Here is a 20,406-nt window from a genome sequence, read left to right on the forward strand (position 1 = left end):
TTACTTCCATATGTGGTGGACTTGCACTCTGCTTCGAGGCTTCTGACATGCTATTGAGTTATGGCTCTGGCAACTATTTCAAATCCCTATAATACTTCTCTCCCAACAAGCTCTATTGGGACTACCATTGCACTCGCATAGGGAGCACAACAATAGGTTGGCCAATTACGTTCTTACAGCAAACAGGGTAAACATTGCCCAGCGGTGGAAGACTGTCAGTGTACCCACTTTGGGAGATGTCCAATCCACTCTTACGAAAATTTATACTCTAGCTGAAATTACTGCCCATAAATAAAAGACTTATGGGAAGTTCCAGAAAACATGGCAGCCCTACAGAGCCTGGAAAGAACGCTCACAGAATACAACAGGGAACACCAGTACAGATGCGCATTTCAATTGATGTGTTTCACTGTCTAGTTGTAGGAAATACGGGGGAAGGGAATGGGGGTAGGTAGGGGGACATTGGGGGTAATTCAAATAAATAACATGTTACTCTTCTTGATAATGGGATTTATTTTTCTTATCATGTATTTCATTATCTTACATCTGTTTGGGTGCCGGTTGGCATGGTGTTGCTATTGTTCAGGTTCTTACTATTGTTACTGTTAAGTCATGCTTATCATACTAGTGATGTTCTGATAGCTAACAAGGACATCCCATGTACTTAAGTGGGAATCATTAGATTGTTGTATTAGTGCCATTCCTAACTTGTACTTGTGTTCTTACTATTTGTTATTCCTGTTGTGAGATCTGTGTGTTTAAGGTGTCTTCAATAAAATATTAAATAAAATAAAAAATAAACAGAAGATTTAACACTAAATAATTTACAAAATACCAACAAACTTAAAAATTAAAATTTGCTATGTTTTTAGGGCATTGTCTTCATATTCTGCTTTTCCCAAATCGTTCCGTGATCTTTTATTGGAAGAGAAGTCTTTCAACTCGAGTTTGTATCCCAGCTATAGTATTAAAAATATTTGTCCTCAGAGTGTAGAAGATCTGCAATCACAAAAGTCTATGAGGTAAGATATTATATTGTACATATTACAAACATTTTTTGATTTCTAAAAAGTTAAAGTAAGACTTTCTTGAGGTCATTAATTTGATAATTTAGGGGCAATTTTTAAAAGGACACCAAATTCCCGACTTAGCCAAATATTGATCAGCTAATTTGGGCTTATTTTTAGTTAAATATGGGTGGCTAGGTTTTTAGCTGAAAATGAGCTTAAATCCTAGGCAGCAAAGTTGTGGCTGCCCAGCACCTAGATTTAGGATACTCAGCCAGCTAGTGCCAATTTGTTTTGCATTAGCCAGCTAGGTGTTAGTATGTCTTCTCTTTTAAATAAAACCTCCCCTCCCAAGCCAATACTCTTTCTCCCTCCCATTCAATGAACTGATCAGCTGTTGAGCCCCAAAGTTGTTGTCCCCCTCCCTCCCACCCCTGTAGTTGTTTCAAACCTAGAGTCCAGAACCTAATCTAATGTTCAACTCTGGAGCTTAAATATCTGATCAGACCACGAGGGTGGGAAGGAGGGGGATCTCCAGCTGATGATTAAGGGGAAGAGAGGGGATTTGAAAAGCTTATTGGGGTGCAGGTGTTGGAGGGGACAGATCAGAGGCTCTGGGTGCAGAGATAGCCATCTAGATTTAAGCCACCTATCCTTGCGCCTAGGTTTGGCCAACTAATTTAACCTGCTAGTGCTGAAATTTAGCAGTAGTTAATTAACTTTCTTCCCACAATCTAACCCTTACCCCAAGACCACCCAAAATTTAAGTTACTCAACCCTGCTAAATTCTCAAAAGCTTTGATCTGGATCCCTAACACTGTAGATGGATTGTTTGATGACTTTGAAAATTGACCACTTAGGTACTTTGTCCTAAGATAGCATAGGAGCATCCCCAGTGATCTCTTCTTTATTAGTAAATAGTATGCATTAATGTCCTAACTACATTTAAAAATATAAGATTTTTAATTATTTCCTGCTGTCATGCCCATCTTGTCTCAAGGCTACTTTTGATGAGTCTTCAGTATAGATGCCAATGGTGTTCCCTGACAACATGCTAGTTGTAATAGATATATCACTTACTACTCTGCATTTGAAAGATGGAACTTAGAATAGAGAATCAGAATTGTATTTTTGTAGAATAATGCCTTTCAAGCCAAAGAAAAAGAGCCTGATTCAAAACTTTGTTGGAGTATGCAATTCCTCAATGGAAGGGGATTTCTCACAGGACAAGCAGGATGGTAGTCCTCACATATGGGTGACGACATAGGATGGAGCCCAATCACGGAACACTTTTGTCAAAGTTTCTGGAACTTTGACTGGCACCTACTGGGCATGCCCAGCATGGCACCAAACCTGCAGCCAGCAGGGGTCCCTCTTCAGTCTTCTTTTTTTCTGTGCAGCAGTAGCCACGCAGGTTAAGGAGCTCCACAGAGATTCCTGACAGGAATTTTCCTCACGGAATTACTAAAAACTTTCATACCCCACGGGGGTCCCTCCTTCGAATTTTTGACTCTGCGGTACTCCGGTAAGTTTTTACCTGTTTTTTTCGGTCAATTCCGGTCGAGTTTGGCTCTCGCGGCTTACTGGCCATCGACAGTTCCGCGGCTCAACTTTTTTCAGAGGCCATGGCGTCGGGGTTCTGTCTGTGCCCGGATTGTACTCGCACCATGTCCATAACAGACCCTCATAAAGTCTGTGTAATGTGTCTTGGGTGCAAGCATGATGTCTTGACCTGCACCAAATGTGCCTTAATGACACCAAAAGGTCGCAAGGCCAGAATGGAGAAAATGGAACTTCTCTTCCGTTCTCAAACCCTGACGCCATCCATTGCATCGACGTCGTCTGAACCGGCACCATCCACTTTGTGCCAGTATCAGCCACCAGCAGGTGACCGCCCAGCGTCGACGACTTCTTGGCCTTCGACTACCCCTACCCCCCCCCCTCAGGACCGAGGGGATCGTAGAGAGAAACATCGGCATCGACACCGGAAGTCTCGGTCTAACGAGGAAGGAAAGTCATCAACCTTGCCATCGTCCGAGCCGCCATCGAAGAAACCCCGTCCAGAAAAGGCACCAACCTTTTCTGCGACCGGTTCACCGAGGCAACCCTCACCCAGACGGGTATCGGGAGCCGCGACTCCGCCTTTAACAGTGGTCCCTCCGGCTATGCCTCTGCCTCCTTCTTCCCTTCGGGAGCCGGGGCTGCTTGCTCCAGGTCTCCATGAAGAACTGGACTGGATGGTTCAGGAGGCCATCGATAAGGCGATGCACAGACTCCAAGGTCCCCGGGCGCTGAAATCGGTGCTGGTTGCGGAACCATCGATCCCATTCCGGCAGCATTGGCACCGCTGCTCTCGAAGATGGAAGCGCTTATAGCCGCTTTTCCACCAATGGATCCTGGGTCACCAATGGCTCCGGTGCCTTCCCTGCTTACTCTGTCATCGGGAGGAGAAACACAGTTCTGCATTCCAGCATCAGGTGTCCTGCTGATGCCTCAACCATCGATGCCGATGCGCCCATAGTCGCCACCGATCCATCCATCGATGCCCTCGATGCCTTCGGAGCCTAGACCGGGACCTTCAGGAATACCATCGTCCCATCCTTCTCAGGTTCTTAGTGGGGCAGGTGTTGATCCCTATGTCACCTGGACTGACGATTCTTCTCAGGACACCAATGACTTGCCATCGCCATCTTCTCCTACTGAAAGCAGGAAGCGTTCTCCTCCAGAGGACCTATCCTTCATAAATTTTGTGAAGGAAATGTCTGAATTGGTTCCCTTCCAATTGCAGACTGAACAAGATGACAGACATCAAATGATGGAGCTGTTACAATTCCTGGATGCCCCCAAGGAAATAACCTCCATCCCTATTCACCAAGTTCTTTTGGATCTCCTCAAAAAGAACTGGGAACACCCTGGCTCTGTTGCTCCAGTCAACAGAAAAGCTGATACCACTTATTTGGTCCAGTCAGCCCCAGGATTCTAGAAAACTTAGCTGGATCACCAATCTGTGGTTGTAGAATCTGCCCAAAAGAGGGCAAAAAGGTCAAAACCCCATGCTTCCTTTCCCCCAGGTAAGGAACAGAAATTCCTGGATGCCATTGGCCGGCGTGTCTTCCAGGGATCAATGCTCATCTCTCGGATCGCCTCTTACCAGCTGTATATGACCCAGTACAACAGGGTCTTATTCAAGCGGATACAGGACTTTGCAGAGTCCCCTGCCTCAGCAATTCCAGGAACAGCTTCAAACCCTGGTACACCAGGGTTTTGAGGCAGGGAAGCATGAAATAAGATCCTCTTATGATATCTTCGACACCGCTTCCAGGGTGTCTGAAACTGCTATTTCGGCAAGAAGGTGGGCCTGGCTTAAATCTTCTGACTTGCTCCCTGAGGTACAAGACAGATTATCTGATCTGCCCTGCATAGGAGACAATCTGTTTGGCGAACAGATTCAGCGGAAGGAGGCGGAACTCAAGGAGCATCATGAGACCCTTCGCCAGCTCTCTCTGATGCCCTCTGAGTACTCCTCCAAACAGCCATTCAGGACGGATACTAAAATGTCATTCTTCTGTCCAAAGAAATTCTATCCACCACCGTCTAGAACTCGTTCCACGAGACCTTTCCAAAAGGCCCAGTCTCGTCAACCTCGTAAACAAAAGCCTCAAGCAGCTCCTCAGCCGGGACCTACTTCTGGCTTTTGACTCCTGCATAGAGAGCAGCAGCCAGTTTCCACTGCCTCAGATACCAGTGGGAGGTTGATTGTGCCATTTCAACAACAGGTGGCACACAATCACCTCAGACTAATGGGTCCTTGCCATAATCTCTCAAGGTTATCGCCTGAACTTTCTCTCCATTCCACCGGACTCTTCAACTCTACCGATGTGGAGAACGTCCAACCACTCACTACTCCTGGAGCAGGAGGTCTCCCTCCTCCTCCTCCTCCTCCAGACCAGAGCAATAGAACCAGTGCCCTACTCCCAACAAGGCCTAGGATTCTATTCCCGGTACTTTCTAATTCCCAAAAAATCAGGCAGTGTTCGTCCAATTCTGGACCTGCGTGCCCTCAACAAGTACCTCCACCGAGAAAAGTTCAAGATGGTAACCTTGGGTTCCCTCCTTCCTCTTCTGCAAAGAGGAGACTGGCTCTGCTCTCTCGATCTCCAAGATACGTACACACACATTGCGATAAATCCATCTCCTCGCAGGTTCCTGAGATTTCTGGTAGGCCGCAAGCGCTATCAATACTGAGTGCTCCCATTCGGCCTGGCATCTGCACCACCAAGTGCCTCGTAGTAGTAGCAGCCTTTCTCAGGACTCAAGGTGTTCACGTCTACCCCTATCTAGACGATTGCTTGATCAGGGCTCCCACTCATCAAGCTGCATTGTCGTCCTACATCTTATTTTACACACTGATTTCGCTAGGATTTCTAGTCAACTAAGCAAAATCCTGCTTAGTCCCATCTCAAACTTTATCATTCATAGGGGCAGACTTGGACACCTTGCAGGCATTTCTGCCTCGGCAGCGAGCTCTCACTCTCATCTCTCTCGCACACCAGCTACAGTCTCAGCGCCGCACGACTGCACACCACTTCCACATCCTACTGGGACACATGGCATCCTCAGTACAGGTTACCCCAATGGCCCGCTTGGCCATGAGAGTCATGCAGTGGACTCTAAGGTCACAATGGACTCAGTCCGTCCAACCTCTATCGACCAATGTCCACATCACCGACTCACTCAGTCAGTCTCTAGCCTGGTGGAAAAATCAGATCAATCTCCTCCAAGGCCTGCCCTTCCAGGCTCCAGACCCACAAATAATTCTCACCATCGATGCTTCCAAGCTCGGCTGGGGAGCCCATGTTGCCGATTTGCAAACACAAGGTACTTGGTCTCCAGAGGAAGCCAAATACCAAATCAATTTCCTGGAGCTGTGAGCAATCAGATATGCTCTCAGGGTGTTTCAGGATCGCCTTTCCAATCAGGTCATCCTGATTCAGACGGATAACCAGGTGGCCATGTGGTACATCAAAAAACAGGAAGGGATGGGCTCCTACCTACTCTGTCAGGAAGCTGCACAGATATGGGCGGAGGCCCTCTCCCACTTGATGTACCTCAGGGCCACCTATTTTCCGGGAGTGGACAATATGTTGGCGGACAACCTAAGTCGTGCTTTCCATCCGCACGTGTGGTCCCTCAACTCCACAGTAGCGGACTCAATATTCCAGCATTGGGGTCATCCTCGCACAGAGCTCTTTGCGTCACCTCAAAACCGCAAAGTAGAGAACTTTTGCTCTCTCACTCGCAGCCAACACTCTCAGCCAAGAGATGCGTTCTCCCTCTCATGGGCAACCAGTCTCCTATATGCATTCCATCAACTTCCACTTCTCTCGAAGACTCTCGTGAAGTTATGTCAGGACAAGGGACGCATGATCCTGATAGCACCTCACTGGCCTCGCCAAGTGTGGTATCCAATACTTCAGGATCTCTCCATTCGCAGGCACATTCCCTTGGGAAAGGACCCGCTTCTGATCACTCAGAACGACAGGTGCCTACGCCACCCCAATCTTCAAGCTTTGTCCCTGACGGTCTGAATGTTGAAAGGTTAATTCTTCAGCCACTTAACCTTTCGGAGCCAGTTTCCCGTGTCCTGATTGCTTCACGGAAGCCTTCCACAGGTTTGAGTCATGGTGTTCTTCTCAATCCCTTGATCCCTTTACCTGTTCCATCACGAAGTTTCTAGACTATCTCTGGCACTTGTCAGAATCAGGTCTAAAAACCTCCTCCATCAAAATGCATGTCAGTGCGGTGGCCGCCTTCCATAAAGGTGTTGGGGACGTTCCTATTTCGGTACAACCCCTCGTAACACATTTTCTGAAAGGCTTGCTTCACCTCAAGCCTTCACTGCGCCCTCCTGCCCCTTCTTGGGACCTCAATCTGGTTTTAGGGCGGATCATGAAACCACCATTCGAGCCTCTCCAATCCTGTGATCTTCGCTATCTCACATGGAAAGTGATTTTTCTTTTGGCAATCAAATCTGCTCGCAGAGTTAGTGAGTTACAGGCCCTAGTTACCTATCCGCCTTACACTAAACTTCTGCAGGTCCGGGCAGTACTCCACACTCACCCTAAGTTTTTACCTAAGGTAGTATCGGAGTTTCACATTAGTCAATCCATTATACTACCTACCTTCTTTCCCAGGCCCCACTCCAATCCAGGAGAACAGGCTCTGCATACCCTTGACTGCAAACGGGCTCTAGCATTCTATCTAGACCGTACAGCTGCCCACAGGAAAAGCATTCAATTGTTTGTCTCTTTCCATTCCATCAAATTGGGGCAGCCAGTGGGTAAGCAGATTCTCTCCTTCTAGTTAGCGGACTGCATATCCTTTTGCTATCAGCAAGCAGGCATTCCACTTCAAGACCGTGTTAAAGCACACTCTGTGAGGGCCATGACAACTTCAGTAGCACACCTACGCTCAGTGCTGCTTCCTGACATTTGCAGGGTTGCTACTTGGAGTTCTCTCCATACCTTTACAGCCCATTATTTCTTAGACAAGGTCGGAAGACAAGATTCCATCTTGGGCCAATCTCTTATGCAACCTTTTTACAACTTGACGTACCAACACTCTTCCGCCTGCCTGTTAGGGTTCAGGATGCCCTCTACCAAATTCCTCCCCAGTCCTTGTGCCTATTTCACATCTTGGGTACATTTGGTGCATTTCTTGGACATCCTCAGCTCGGTACTCACTCATATGTGAGGACTACCATCCTGCTTGTCCTGTGAGAAAGCAAATGTTGCTTACCCTGTAACAGGTGTTCTCACAGGAAAGCAGGATGTTAGTCCTCGCGAAACCCGCCCGCCACCCCGCAGTGTTGGGTTCGTTTTCTTATTTTATTTTTCGGCACTTCCTATAGCTTTAAACAAGACTGAAGAGGGACCCCTGCTGGCTGCAGGTTTGGTGCCATGCTGGGCATGCCCAGTAGGTGCCAATCAAAGTTCTAGAAACTTTGACAAAAGTGTTCCGTAATTGGGCTCCATCCTATGATGTCACCCATATGTGAGGACTAACATCCTGCTGTCCTGTGAGAACACCTGTTACAGGTAAGCAACATTTGCTATATGTGCTGAAAAGTACTAAATTTGTCAGCCGGAATAGCTAATTCAGTCTCTTCCTATTCATAACTCCCTTTAATGCAGGAAATAAGGAATAATGGGAAAGTCTGAAGTGGACCCCTACTTAAGTGAGAGCTTTTTGAAAAATCAAAATAAATCCAAAACAATTTTTTAAAAAGTAAGCAAAGCAAAAATAAAAATGACTTGTTCAAATTTATTATTTATTAAATACAAAGTACTGTGAAAATAAAAAAGGTTATTTAGTTCATATACATCATGATTGTATCAACTTGCTTATTGAATATAAGAATATCCCAGGGATAAGTAGTGGATTTCTGTAACTCCACCTTAATAATGGTTTATGGACTTTTCCTCTAGGACAGTGGTTCTCAACCCTGTCCTGGGGACCCCCCCAGCCAGTCGGGTTTTCAGGCTATCCACAATGAAACCCGACTGGCTGGGGGGGTCCCCAGGACAGGGTTGAGAACCACTGCTCTAGGAACTTGTCCAAACTTTTTTTTAAAACACATCTGCATTAATAGTTTTCATCACATCCTCTGGCAACAAATTCCAGAGCTTAATTATACGTTGAGTGTTATGATGTTGCTAACAGTTTCACATTTGATCAGAAACTGTTTTAATCTCCTGCTTTTCTATTTCATTTTCAGATTCACATCTAAAAGCCCAGGCCTGGAAGATGACCATACTTTTGCCATGCCACAGTCAGACATTCAAAAGTAAGGACAACTTATACATTTAGTATGTGCATTGTAAAGCAAGTTTTCCATAGCTACTGTCTAACAAATCTTTAAAGATTATGCTTGAGGACTTAAAATACTTTGTCTTGCAGCCCTTGGCTAACAACCTCATTGACTTGTCCATCACCAGTAGTGCCTGTCACTTTTGCAACTATTGTAGAGGAAGAACTACAGCAAGAAGCTGCACTTATCAGGAGCAGAGAAAAACCCTTGGCTTTGATCCAGGTAAAGGAAAAGATGTAAAGGCCTAAATTGGTGATTTACAGAAAAGATTTTAATTGACTTTTACATCTTATTTAATTTTTCTATGAAACATTTAGCTATTTGCTGTTTTGTAGTCATTGTTTCATAAAAGTGGCAGTATACTTTTAAGTTCAAAAGCTACCATTCCTTTTATAATATGTTCTTCTAGTAACTTCAACAAAACTAATGATCTCCACTTCTTAATACTGAATGAGTGTATTCATGGTATATGCATATGCAGTGCTAGTCCTTCTTGTTTGTAAATCTTATTTAAAAGACACTCTACCATCTAGCCTCTTTTCTGTTTAGCACAGCTACCATAATTGATAGCTATAATGAGGGCGATTTTTCAATAGCTTTCCTTAATAGCAAGGTACGTACGCACATTTGTTCGTGCATACCTTGTGGCTTATTTTCAAAGGTATGGCTGTTACTGGACAAAACAGCACCCAGGGCAAGGTTTTTACTTATGGCACCTGCCATGCATGTGTTTGCAAAGCCACAGAGTGACTTAAGAGTAATGCAGTGTGCCCCACAGCTTGGCGCCAAGGGCAGTATACCTGCTTATCCACCCCTTGCGTCGTTCCCCTTCAAAAGGAAACAACCCCAGGTTGAAGATTAGCTGCAAGTACGTACATACATACAAAATGGTGCACGTTCTTTTCACCTGCTCTTTCTGCAAGAGGTAGATTGGGGGTAAAAGTGTGTTTGCGCTTGAAAATTTAAATGTACATATGCTGTTTTCTTCTTCAGCCTAAATAAACCCCTAGGAATGCCTTTTTTAAATCTAGCTAAAAGGACTCACATTGTAAATATACACACATACTTTTAGCTGCTTTTTCAACCAGAGCAAACTACATTTGAAAATTGACTTCAGTGCCTAATTTTTTCCTTCTTAACTTTTCAGATTGAAGAGCATGCGATTCAGGATTTGTTAATCCATTATGAGGCTTCTGACAACCCTGATGAATTCATTATTGTTGAAAGGGCAACACAAGGGCCTATAGCAGCACCCATGTGGAACAAACGCTAATATTTTTCTCACACTGAGTGTTGCTAAAAGTGGTGCATTTGGATTTATTAAGACAAGAGGAAACAGGGGTCTTTTGCTGATACAATACAGAATGAAAATGTGTATTCTGTGTCTAATTCTGTTCCACAGTTTAAATGCAAGACTCCATCATGTCATATACCAAAACTTGCACTGTAGACACACAATATTGGATTTCTCTTGAATAGGGAATATGTTTTTTCCAGAATTGTTGTTTCACTACCTTTATAAAATAGACTTTGAAAGCATTTAAGACAGTTTATACTTTAGACACAGTAACTTTTGAAATGGTAAACACTAGATTTAATATGAAATTGAAGTGAAAAAAGGAACATAAAACTGTGCATTTTTGAATGTCAAATATATTATTCGGATTCAATGATGAATAGCGTTCTTTTATTTTGTGATCAGAAAAAATCCTTCAGGTTTGATCTGACACATTAGTTTGATGTTAATGAGCCACATTCTAACTCTACATGATGGGAAAATCCTGAGTCACTGGCCAGTTTGGGTTTCCCTAGTGCTTACAGCAGTGCTACATGCTGATCATTAGTAAAATATCCCACACATGGGGTTCTTTTCAAATCTGCACTTTATGAAAAAATGTTCTACAACAGAACTGTTAAAGCTTTTTAAAGCAAGACTGGAAAACCTGTATCTCTCTTCAGAAGAAAAAAAAATGAGATTTGTGAAACTCTAGTTAGTGCTTAAACTCTGCCAGTCTACTAGAGTTCAGCTAGATGTGTTAACTTCAAAAAGTACTTTGTGCCTAAACTAGCTTTCTTTAACACAATTATGAAACATTGCTTGTTAGCCTTATAAACAATGTGTTGCCATTTTGTTTATCTTTTGTTTTGAGTAGTAATGCTTGGGCATAGTTCCCATATTTGTTGAACCTACATAACCTGGGTAGGATAATTCTGCAAAAGGTACCCAGGTAAATATATCATATGATCACCATGTCTAAAAAGTTAACGCCATATGGTGTGATTATTCAGATTGAGTTGAACCAAAAGCAGAAAAAAAATATATACCAATAAAGAGTAAAATTGTTCTCTACCCAAATGTTATTCTCTGTGTCGTCTGTGTGTGATGTTAATAAATAAATAAAAAAATAACTGCTACTATAACTAGAAATGGGCCGATCTAACAATCCATGATTTGCAATCTGGGTGCCTAGTTATTTGGAATTAGTTTTATAGGACTTTTTATCCAGCCTCTGAGTGCAATGAAAGATTGCATTGCCAAAATAGTATTTTAGACTGAGAGGCTTAAACTCCCTTTACGAAGAAAAGGCAACTAAATCAAAACTGTTTGAAATGAAAAACATGCATATATATGGAAGAAGTAAAAAAGAAAACAGCCCAAATGAACAAAATTGATGTTTGCATTAAACTAGCATTGCTATGTCTTCAGGATGGGGCATCCCACCCCTCCAGCTTAGTTTTTTCCTTTCAAACAATGAGCCGCTGAGGTAGATTTTAAAAACATACGCGCGCGCGTACAAAAATACGCTGGATTTTATAAGATACGCGCGTATCTTATAAATAGGCTCGGCGCGCAGGGGGGGGTTTGGGGTAGGTTTTCGGGGGGGTATGTGCCTACCCCTTTGAAAATCTACCCCTTTTTTATTAAGAGTTTCCTTAATTTGTGTATATGGTAAATATGTGGATAAATCTGGCCCAAATAATTATTATGGACATTAGGTTGCTCTCAGTGCCATTTTAGAAGTAAGGCAGAGGATGCTGAAGTCTTATTCTCATTTGCAAGCATGCCAGAGTCATCCAGGTCATCCTTATGTCCATCTTCACTTACTACTGTTATTAACAACTAGGAAGTCCATATTCAGCAGACCTGTGAGGTGGAAAGTTACTGTACCTGGGTATTCAGTGGAACATACCCAGGTTGGTGTTCTGCTAGTTACCTGGGTACCTTTAGGATGGCGGTATCCTCAACCAAACTTGCTATGTTTATCAAGGTAATGATGCATATTGGCACTACCCAGATACATTTTGACTACTCCACCAGAATGCCCCCCCCCCCCCCACACACACACACACTCTTCCTCTTTTTGTCCAGGTAACTCATTACCTGGACAAAATCTAGCTAGAGAGTGGAGGAAAAAATTAAATTCACGTTTTTTATCCAGGTAACTCGAAAACTTACCCGGACAGAGCCTTAGAATATGACATTAATTGCCACTTAAATCTGAATATGCTTTCTAAACTGCTGTAGAGTACGCAGAAAAGATGGAGTAGTTAACTTTTTAATTTCAAGCTTTTTGATGTTTTGGGATAAAGATACCTGTGACATTCTGTAACAATATAGTCATTACTGCCAAGCATTCTCTCAAAATAGATGCTGGTTGGTGGACAATCAAAGCAGCATGTAAAGTTTATTTTTATAAGACTGCCAAATGTATTCTTCTTAAGTCAGTTATAAAAGAAACTATCTCAATTTTTCATTTCCCTGTACATACCCAGATCAGTCCAAACTCCTGGGTTTTGCCTCCCTTCCAGCAGATGGAGACAGAGAAATTTTTACTACTACTTAACCACATGTGCCACCTGCAGTTCCTCAGTATTTCTCTGTCTCCAACAGATGGTAGAAAGGTGTATTCTCACAGGACAAGCAGGATGTTAGTCCTCACATTTGGGTGACATCATCAGGATGGAGCCCAATCATGGAAAACTTCTGTGATTGGGCATGCCCCTACTGGGTATGCCCAGCATGGCACTAACTGGCATGCCCCTACTGGGCATGCCCAGCATGGCACTAACCCTGCAGCCAGCAGGAGTCCCCCTTCAGTCTTCTTTTTTCCGCGCAGCAGTAGCCTCGCGGTTTAGGAGCTCTGAACACATTCCTGACAGGAATTGTTTCCTCACGGACTTATTTAAAATATCTTGCCCCACAGGGGTCCCTCCTCTAACTTTCTCTGGCCGCGGTACTCCGGTAAGTTTTTTTGCCTTTTTTCGTCGGTTACCGTCAAGTTTGGGCCTCGCGACCTACTGGCCGTCGACCGTACCGTGGCTCGATTTTTTCTATGGCCATGGCGTCAGGTTTTCATCGGTGCCCGGATTGTACTCGCACCATGTCGATCACAGACCCTCATAGAGTCTGTGTAATGTGCTTAGGCCGTGAGCATGATGTCCTGACTTGCACCAAATGTGCCCTCATGACACCAAAAGGTCGCAAAGCCAGAATGGAGAAGATGGGACTCCTCTTCTGTGCTCACACCCCGACGCCGTCCATCGGAACCGGCACCGTCAAAGTCGCACCAACATCGACAACCGTCTGGTGACCGCCCGCCGTCGACATCTTCACGTCCATCGACTCCCGTTTCTCCCCCTCAAGATCAAGGGGATCTAAGGGAGAAACATCGCCATTGGCATCGTAAGTCTCGGACCGTCGAGGGAGTGAAATCATCAACCTCACCACCGTCTGAGCCACCATCAAAGAAGCCCCGTCCAGGAATGGCACCGACCACTCCTGCGACCGGGGCATCGAGGCAACACTCACCCGATCGGGGTTTTGGAGTCGCAATTCCGCCTGTAAAGGTGGTCCCTCCGACTGTGCCTCAGCCTCCCTCTTCCGTCACGGAGCCAGAGCTGATTGCCCCAGGTCTCCGGGAAGAACTGGACCGGCTGGTCCAGGAGGCCATCGACAAGATGATGCAACGGCTCCAGGTCCCTCCGGCACCAACATCGGTACCGAGAGTGGAACCGGTCACCGACCTGATTCCAGCAGCAGTGGCACCGCTGCTATCCCGGATGGAGGCGCTCATGACTGCCTTTCCACCAGTGATTCCTGGGTCTCCGATGGCTCCGGTGTGCTCCCCGATGACAGCCTCATCGGGAGAAGAAACACTGTTTCGCATCCCTCCTTCAGGAGTTCTGCCTCAGCCATCGATTCATTCATCGGGAGCAATACGCACATCGGCGCCATCAATGCCGTCGATACCGGCACCGATGCCTTCCAGGCCATCCATGGTGCCCCCGGTGATTCCTTTGATTTTCTTGGAGCCTCAGCCGGGGCCTTCGGGTATCCAACCCCCTTCTCGTCCTACAGGTCAGCCTACTGATCCTTATGACACCTGGGGTGATGATACTTCCTCAGACACTGATGACTTACCTTCACCTCCCTCTCCTACTGAAAGTAGAAAGCGTTCTCCTCCAGAGGACCTCTCTTTCATTAATTTTGTGAAGGAAATGTCAGAATTGGTCCCTTTCCAGCTTCAGACGGAGCAAGACGATAGGCACCAGATGATAGAGCTTCTCCAATTCCTGGATGCCCCTAAGGTGATCACTTCTATTCCCATTCATCAAGTTCTTCTTGACCTCCTCAAAAAGAACTGGGAAAATCCTGGATCCATTGCCCCAGTACACAGAAAGGCTGACACTACTTATCTGGTACAGTCAGCCCCTGGCTTTCAAAAATCTCAGCTTGACCACCACTCAGTTGTGGTGGAATCAGCTCAAAAGAAAGCAAAAAGGACAAAACCACACTCTTCTACTCCTCCTGTCAAAGAACACAAGTTCCTCGACAATGTTGGTCGTTGAGTGTTCCAAGGGGCCATGCTTATCTCCAGGATTGCTTCTTACCAGCTGTATATGACCCAATACAACAGGGTCATTTTCAAGCAAATACAGGACTTCTCTGAAACCCTGCCTGACCAATTCCAAGAACATCTTCAAACCCTTGTTCACAAGGCGTTTGAAGCAGGAAAACATGAGATAAGAACAGCTTATGATATATTCGACACCTCCACGAGAGTGTCTGCAGCTGCCATTTCAGCAAGTCGCTGGGCCTGGCTCAAGTCTTCTGACCTTCGCCCAGAAGTACAAGACAGGCTCTCTGACCTGCCCTGTATAGGAGATAATCTGTTCGGTGAACAGATTCAGCAAATAGTGGCTGAATTAAAGGACCATCATGAGACCCTCAAACAGCTCTCATCGATACCTTCTGACTTCCCTTCTAGACAGCCCTTCAAGAAGGACTCTAAGAAGTCATTCTTCCGTCCAAGGAAGTACTATTCTCCACCAACAAGTTCCCGAGTTACGAGGTCTTATCAGAAATCTCAGCCCCAGAAGCAAAAGCCACAAGCAGCTCCCCAGCCGGGGCCTGCTTCAGGTTTTTGACGTTCCCTTGGAGAGCAGCAGCCTGATCCCTCTGCCAGCCATACCAGTGGGAGGTCGATTGTGCCATTTTCACAGCATGTGGCAATCGATCACAACCGACCAATGGGTGCTAGCAATCATTGCTCAGGGTTACCACCTAAACTTTCTTGCTCTTCCACCGGATTCACCACTTCTACAAGCGTAGAGAGTAAACGACCACTCTCTCCCTCTGGAGCAGGAGGTTTCCCTTTTTCTCCAGTTAAGAGCAATAGAACCCGTCCCTCTTTCACAACAAGGCCTAGGGTTCTATTCCCGGTACTTTTTGATCCCCAAAAAATCTGGGGGGCTTCGTCCAATTCTGGACCTACGTGCCCTCAACAAGTACCTCCAGCGGGAAAAGTTCAAGATGGTAACCTTGGGCTCGCTTCTACCTCTTCTACAAAGAGGAGACTGGCTCTGTTCTCTGGACCTCCAGGACGCGTACACCCACATTGCGATAGCTTCATCTCATCGCAAGTATCTCAGGTTTTTAGTAGGCCCAAAGCACTATCAATACAGAGTGCTTCCATTCGGCCTAGCATCGGCACCACGAGTCTTCACCAAATGTCTCGTAGTTGTCGCAGCCTTTCTCAGGAAAAAAGGTGTTCACGTCTACCCCTATCTAGATGACTGGTTAATCAGGGCCCCAACCCAGCAAGCCGCTCGATCGTCCCTGGATTTGACCCTCACACTCTAATTTCTCTAGGATTTCTCGTCAATTACGAGAAATCCTATTTAATCCCATCTCAAACCTTGTCGTTCATTGGGGCAGACTTGGACACCTTACAGGCAAAAGCCTTTCTACCTCATCGAGTGCAAACCCTCGTTTCTCTCACTCACCAGTTGCAGTCTCAGCATACAGCAACAGCTCGACAATTCCTTGTCCTTCTCAGACACATGGCGTCCTCAGTCCATCTCACACAAATGGCCCGCCTGGCCATGAGAGTCACGCATTGGACTCTGAGGTCACAATGGATTCAAGCGACTCAGCCTCTGTCAACCATTGTTCACATCACCAACGCACTCCATCTGTCTCTCACCTGGTGGAAAGATCAGAACCATCTCCTCTAGGGACTGCCTTTTCATCTGCCAGATCCTCAACTCATTCTCACCACCGATGCTTCCAAGCTCGGCTGGGGAGCTCATGTGAACGATCTGCAGTCACGAGGATTTTGGTCTCCAGAGGAAGCCAAACACCAGATAAATTTCCTGGAGCTTCGAGCGATGCGATGCGATATGCTCTCAGAGCTTTTCAGGATTCTCTATCAAATCACGTTATCCTGATTCAGAAGGACAACCAGGTGGCCATGTGGTACATCAACAAGCAGGTAGGCACAGGCTCCTTCCTTCTGTGTCAGGAAGCTGCGCAGATTTGGGCGGAAGCGCTCTTCCGCTTGATGTACCTCAGGGCCACCTACTTGCCGGGAGTACACAATGTCTTGGCAGACAAACTGAGTCGTGTCTTCCAACCACACGAGTGGTCGCTCAACCCCTCGGTAACGACCTCTCTCTTCCAACAATGGGGTTATCCCCAAATAGGCCTCTTTGCGTCCCCTCAGAACCACAAAGTGGACAATTACTGCTCCCTCATTCGGAGCGAGCGCTCTCAGCCCAGAGATGCATTCTCCCTCTCGTGGACAAACGGTCTGCTCTATGCATTCCCTCCACTTCCTCTTCTCTCGAAGACTCTCGTGAAGCTCTGTCAGGACAAGGGAACCATGATCCTGATAGCACCTCACTGGCCACGCCAAGTGTGGTTTCCCATACTCCAGGATCTCTCCATCTGCAGGCACATTCCCTTGGGAACGCACCCGCTTCTGATCACTCAGAACGATGGATGTCTACGCCATCCCAATCTTCAGGCCTTGTCCCTGACAGCATGGATGTTGAAAGGTTAATCCTTCAACCACTTAACCTTTCAGATTCGGTTTCTCGTGTCCTGATTGCTTCATGGAAGCCTTCCACAAAAAAGTCTTATTCCTATAAATGGAAAAGGTATACATCATGGTGTTCTTCGCAATCCCTTGATCCTTTTTCCTGTCCAATCCCAAGGTTTTTGGACTATATATGGCATTTATTGGAATCGGGTCTAAAGACCTCTTCCATCAGAATGCATGTCAGTGTGGTAGCCGCCTTCCATAAAGGTGTCGGGGATGTCCCTATATCGGTACAACCCCTCGTAACACGTTTTCTTAAAGGCTTGCTCCATATCAAGCCACCTTTACGTCCTTCGGCCCCTTCTTGGGACCTTAATCTGGTTCTCGGGCGGCTCATGAAACAACCCTTCGAACCTCTTCACTCCTGTGACCTAAAATATCTCACATGGAAAGTGATTTTCCTTTTGGCTATCACTTCAGCTCGCAGGGTTAGTGAGTTACAGGCCCTAGTTACCTATCCGCCTTACACTAAATTCCTGCAGGACCGGGCGGTACTCCGCACACACCCTAAGTTTTTGCCTAAAGTAGTTTCGGAGTTTCACATTAATCAATCCATCATACTACCTATCTTCTTTCCCAGACCCCACTCCAACCCAGGGGAACAGGCTCTGCATACCCTTGACTGTAAACGGACTCTAGCGTTCTACCTAGACCGTACAGTTGCCCACAGGAAGAGCACTCAGTTATTCGTCTCTTTCCATCCCAACAAACTAGGGCAACCTGTGGGTAAGCACACTCTCTCCTCCTGGTTGGCGGACTGCATATCTTTTTGCTATCAGCAAGCAGGCATTCCTTTTCAAGACCGTGTTAAAGCACACTCTGTGAGGGCCATGGCGACTTCAGTAGCACACCTACGATTGGTGCCGCTTCCTGACATTTGCAGGGCTGCTACCTGGAGTTCTCTCTACACTTTCTCAGCCCACTATTGCCTAGACAAAACCGGAAGACAAGATTCCAACTTCGGCCAATCTGTCCTGCGTAACCTATTTCCATCGTGACGTACCAACACCCTTCCGCCTGCCCGGTGGGGTTCAGGATGCCCTCTACCAAATTCCACCCCAGTTGTTGTGCCTCTTGCACGCCGTTGGGTACATTTGGTGCATGTTCGGACATCCTCAGCTTGGTACTCACCCATATGTGAGGACTATCATCCTGCTTGTCCTGTGAGAAAGCAAATGTTGCTTACCTGTAACAGGTGTTCTCACAGGACAGCAGGATATTAGTCCTCACGAAACCCGCCTGCCACCCCACGGTGTTGGGTTCATAACGTTTTGTTGTTTTATTTTTTCGGCACTGCCTGTAGCTATCAAATAAGACTGAAGGGGGGACTGAAGGGGGGCTGCAGGGTTAGTGCCATGCCCAGCATGGCACTAACCCTGCAGCCCTGTTGGCTGCAGGGTTAGTGCCATGCTGGGCATGCCCTGTAGGGGCCAGTCAAAGTTCGGGAAACTTTGACAGAAGTTTTCCGTGATTGGGCTCCATCCTGATGATGTCACCCATATGTGAGGACTAACATCCTGCTGTCCTGTGAGAACACCTGTTACAGGTAAGCAACATTTGCTAAACCTGCAGTTCTGCCGTCGAGCAATTTTTTTCTTTTTGAGCCTTCCTCCCGGGGGGGGTTTGAATTCTGGTGGGTTCTTCCCTGTCCGTTTAAGGTGGACGAGCTGGGGATTGGTGACCCTTGTGTGTGCTCATACCATGCCGCCCATGGGGTATAAATCTGATGATCCAGATCCCTCCCCTTCACGAGGCCACTCAGGCGGCTGCAGGCTCCAGATATCCCTTTGTTTCTGAGGCAATCTTTTCTTTTTAGACCGTTTGTCTCAGTTTTGAGTGCTGAGTAAAGTTTAAAAAAAAAACAACAAAATGCAAGGAACTGAAGGCAGGTGCATGGCTCTGCTGTGCGTGCGGCTTCCTCCTTGGCTGAAGTAGGTTAGTTTTTGGTCTTGTTTTTTTCTTCAGTTTCGGTGACAGGCAGCAGGTAGCTTCTCTCCAGGTGCGATGGGTTGCGGCTTGACATGATCGCAGCTTAGTCGGCTCGGGCTGTGCACCAGGTGTCCCGACGGCGTGGAAAGTTTGTCTACTATTTCCCCTGCCACGAAGCAGCGTGAGAAATCCCCCACTCCTGTTTTGTCGTCGCTCTGGGGCCCTGACCGTGGTGCTGAGCCTTTCCCAAGCAATGTGGGAATGGCAGTCATCTTGGATTTGCTGTCTGCCATTTCTGCGCTGCTGGGGGGGGGGGGGGGCGGGGAATGATGCTCTCCCGTGCTTGTCTTTGGCCCTTTTGATCTCCGGCTGCGATCAGGGACATTTTGAGGAGGAAGAGGGCCTTATGTTGCTGGGTTTTAGCTCCTTCCCTGGGTTTTTAGGCCTTTCTCTTCAGATTTTGTGCTACTGTTGCATGAGGCTTTTCTGGCCAAGCATCAAGCAGCTTATGTGGTTAAGGATTCATGGTCCCGGCCAGCCGAGTAGGCCAGAAACAAATTCACTCTGGGAGACAACGGGTCTCTCCAGTGCAGAGGTTGCTGGGTCCCCCCTTGGGTTCTGGCCCAGGGGAAGATGGGTCCGATGAGTTTGGCGAGGCTCCCATAGGGGCAGAGGAGGTTCCAGCCCTAGATGTTCCTATAGATCGGATGGACCCAGTGGCCAGAAGTGATGGTCAAGAAAAGAATCTGTTAGGCCTAGTTCTTGAAGTTAGTCATTTTAAGAGAAAAGCTTGATGCCTTGCTACCTTTGGCTCTTCAGGTTCTGGGCCCCTCCAAATCAGGAGGACCCTGATTTGTAGGGGCAGATCCAGTCCTGGATGGGATGCGGGGGTCTTCTGACGGCCTTCCTGTATCACAAGTCAGTTAAGAAGCTGGTGGAAGCAGAATGGGGAGTCCCCGATTCTGGATTAAAGGTGGGAAGGGCCATGGCAAAGCTTTATCCATTGCCTGAGCAGGCGCTGGAACTGTTTGTTCTTTCTAAAGTTGATGCTGCGGTTTCAGCAGTTACTAAGAGAACGACTATCTCTGTGGTAGGCTCCGCGGCATTAAAGGACGTTCAGGATCGCAAGTTGGAGGTGCACCTTAAGAGGATTTTTGAGGTTTCTGTTCTGGGTTTGCGTGCGGCTATTTGTAAGAGTTTTATGAAAGTGTTTGTC

General features: G+C 46.4%; 1 protein-coding gene across 2 annotated transcripts in view; it reads left to right on the forward strand.

Annotated features, from left to right (window-relative positions):
• Positions 1–11,227, forward strand: part of IBTK (inhibitor of Bruton tyrosine kinase) — a 263,811-nt gene extending 252,584 nt beyond the window's left edge. For both annotated transcript variants that reach the window (XM_029595548.1, XM_029595549.1), the window contains 4 exons: positions 873–1,022; positions 8,785–8,853; positions 8,967–9,099; positions 10,025–11,227. In XM_029595548.1, coding sequence (XP_029451408.1) covers positions 873–1,022; positions 8,785–8,853; positions 8,967–9,099; positions 10,025–10,150 — 478 coding nt within the window. In that variant the 3' untranslated portion in view covers positions 10,151–11,227. The remainder of the gene's footprint in view (positions 1–872; positions 1,023–8,784; positions 8,854–8,966; positions 9,100–10,024) is intronic.
• Positions 11,228–20,406: the final 9,179 nt, after the last annotated feature.

Source organism: Rhinatrema bivittatum, chromosome 3 (assembly GCF_901001135.1).
Source record: "Rhinatrema bivittatum chromosome 3, aRhiBiv1.1, whole genome shotgun sequence".
NCBI lineage: Eukaryota > Metazoa > Chordata > Amphibia > Gymnophiona > Rhinatrematidae > Rhinatrema > Rhinatrema bivittatum.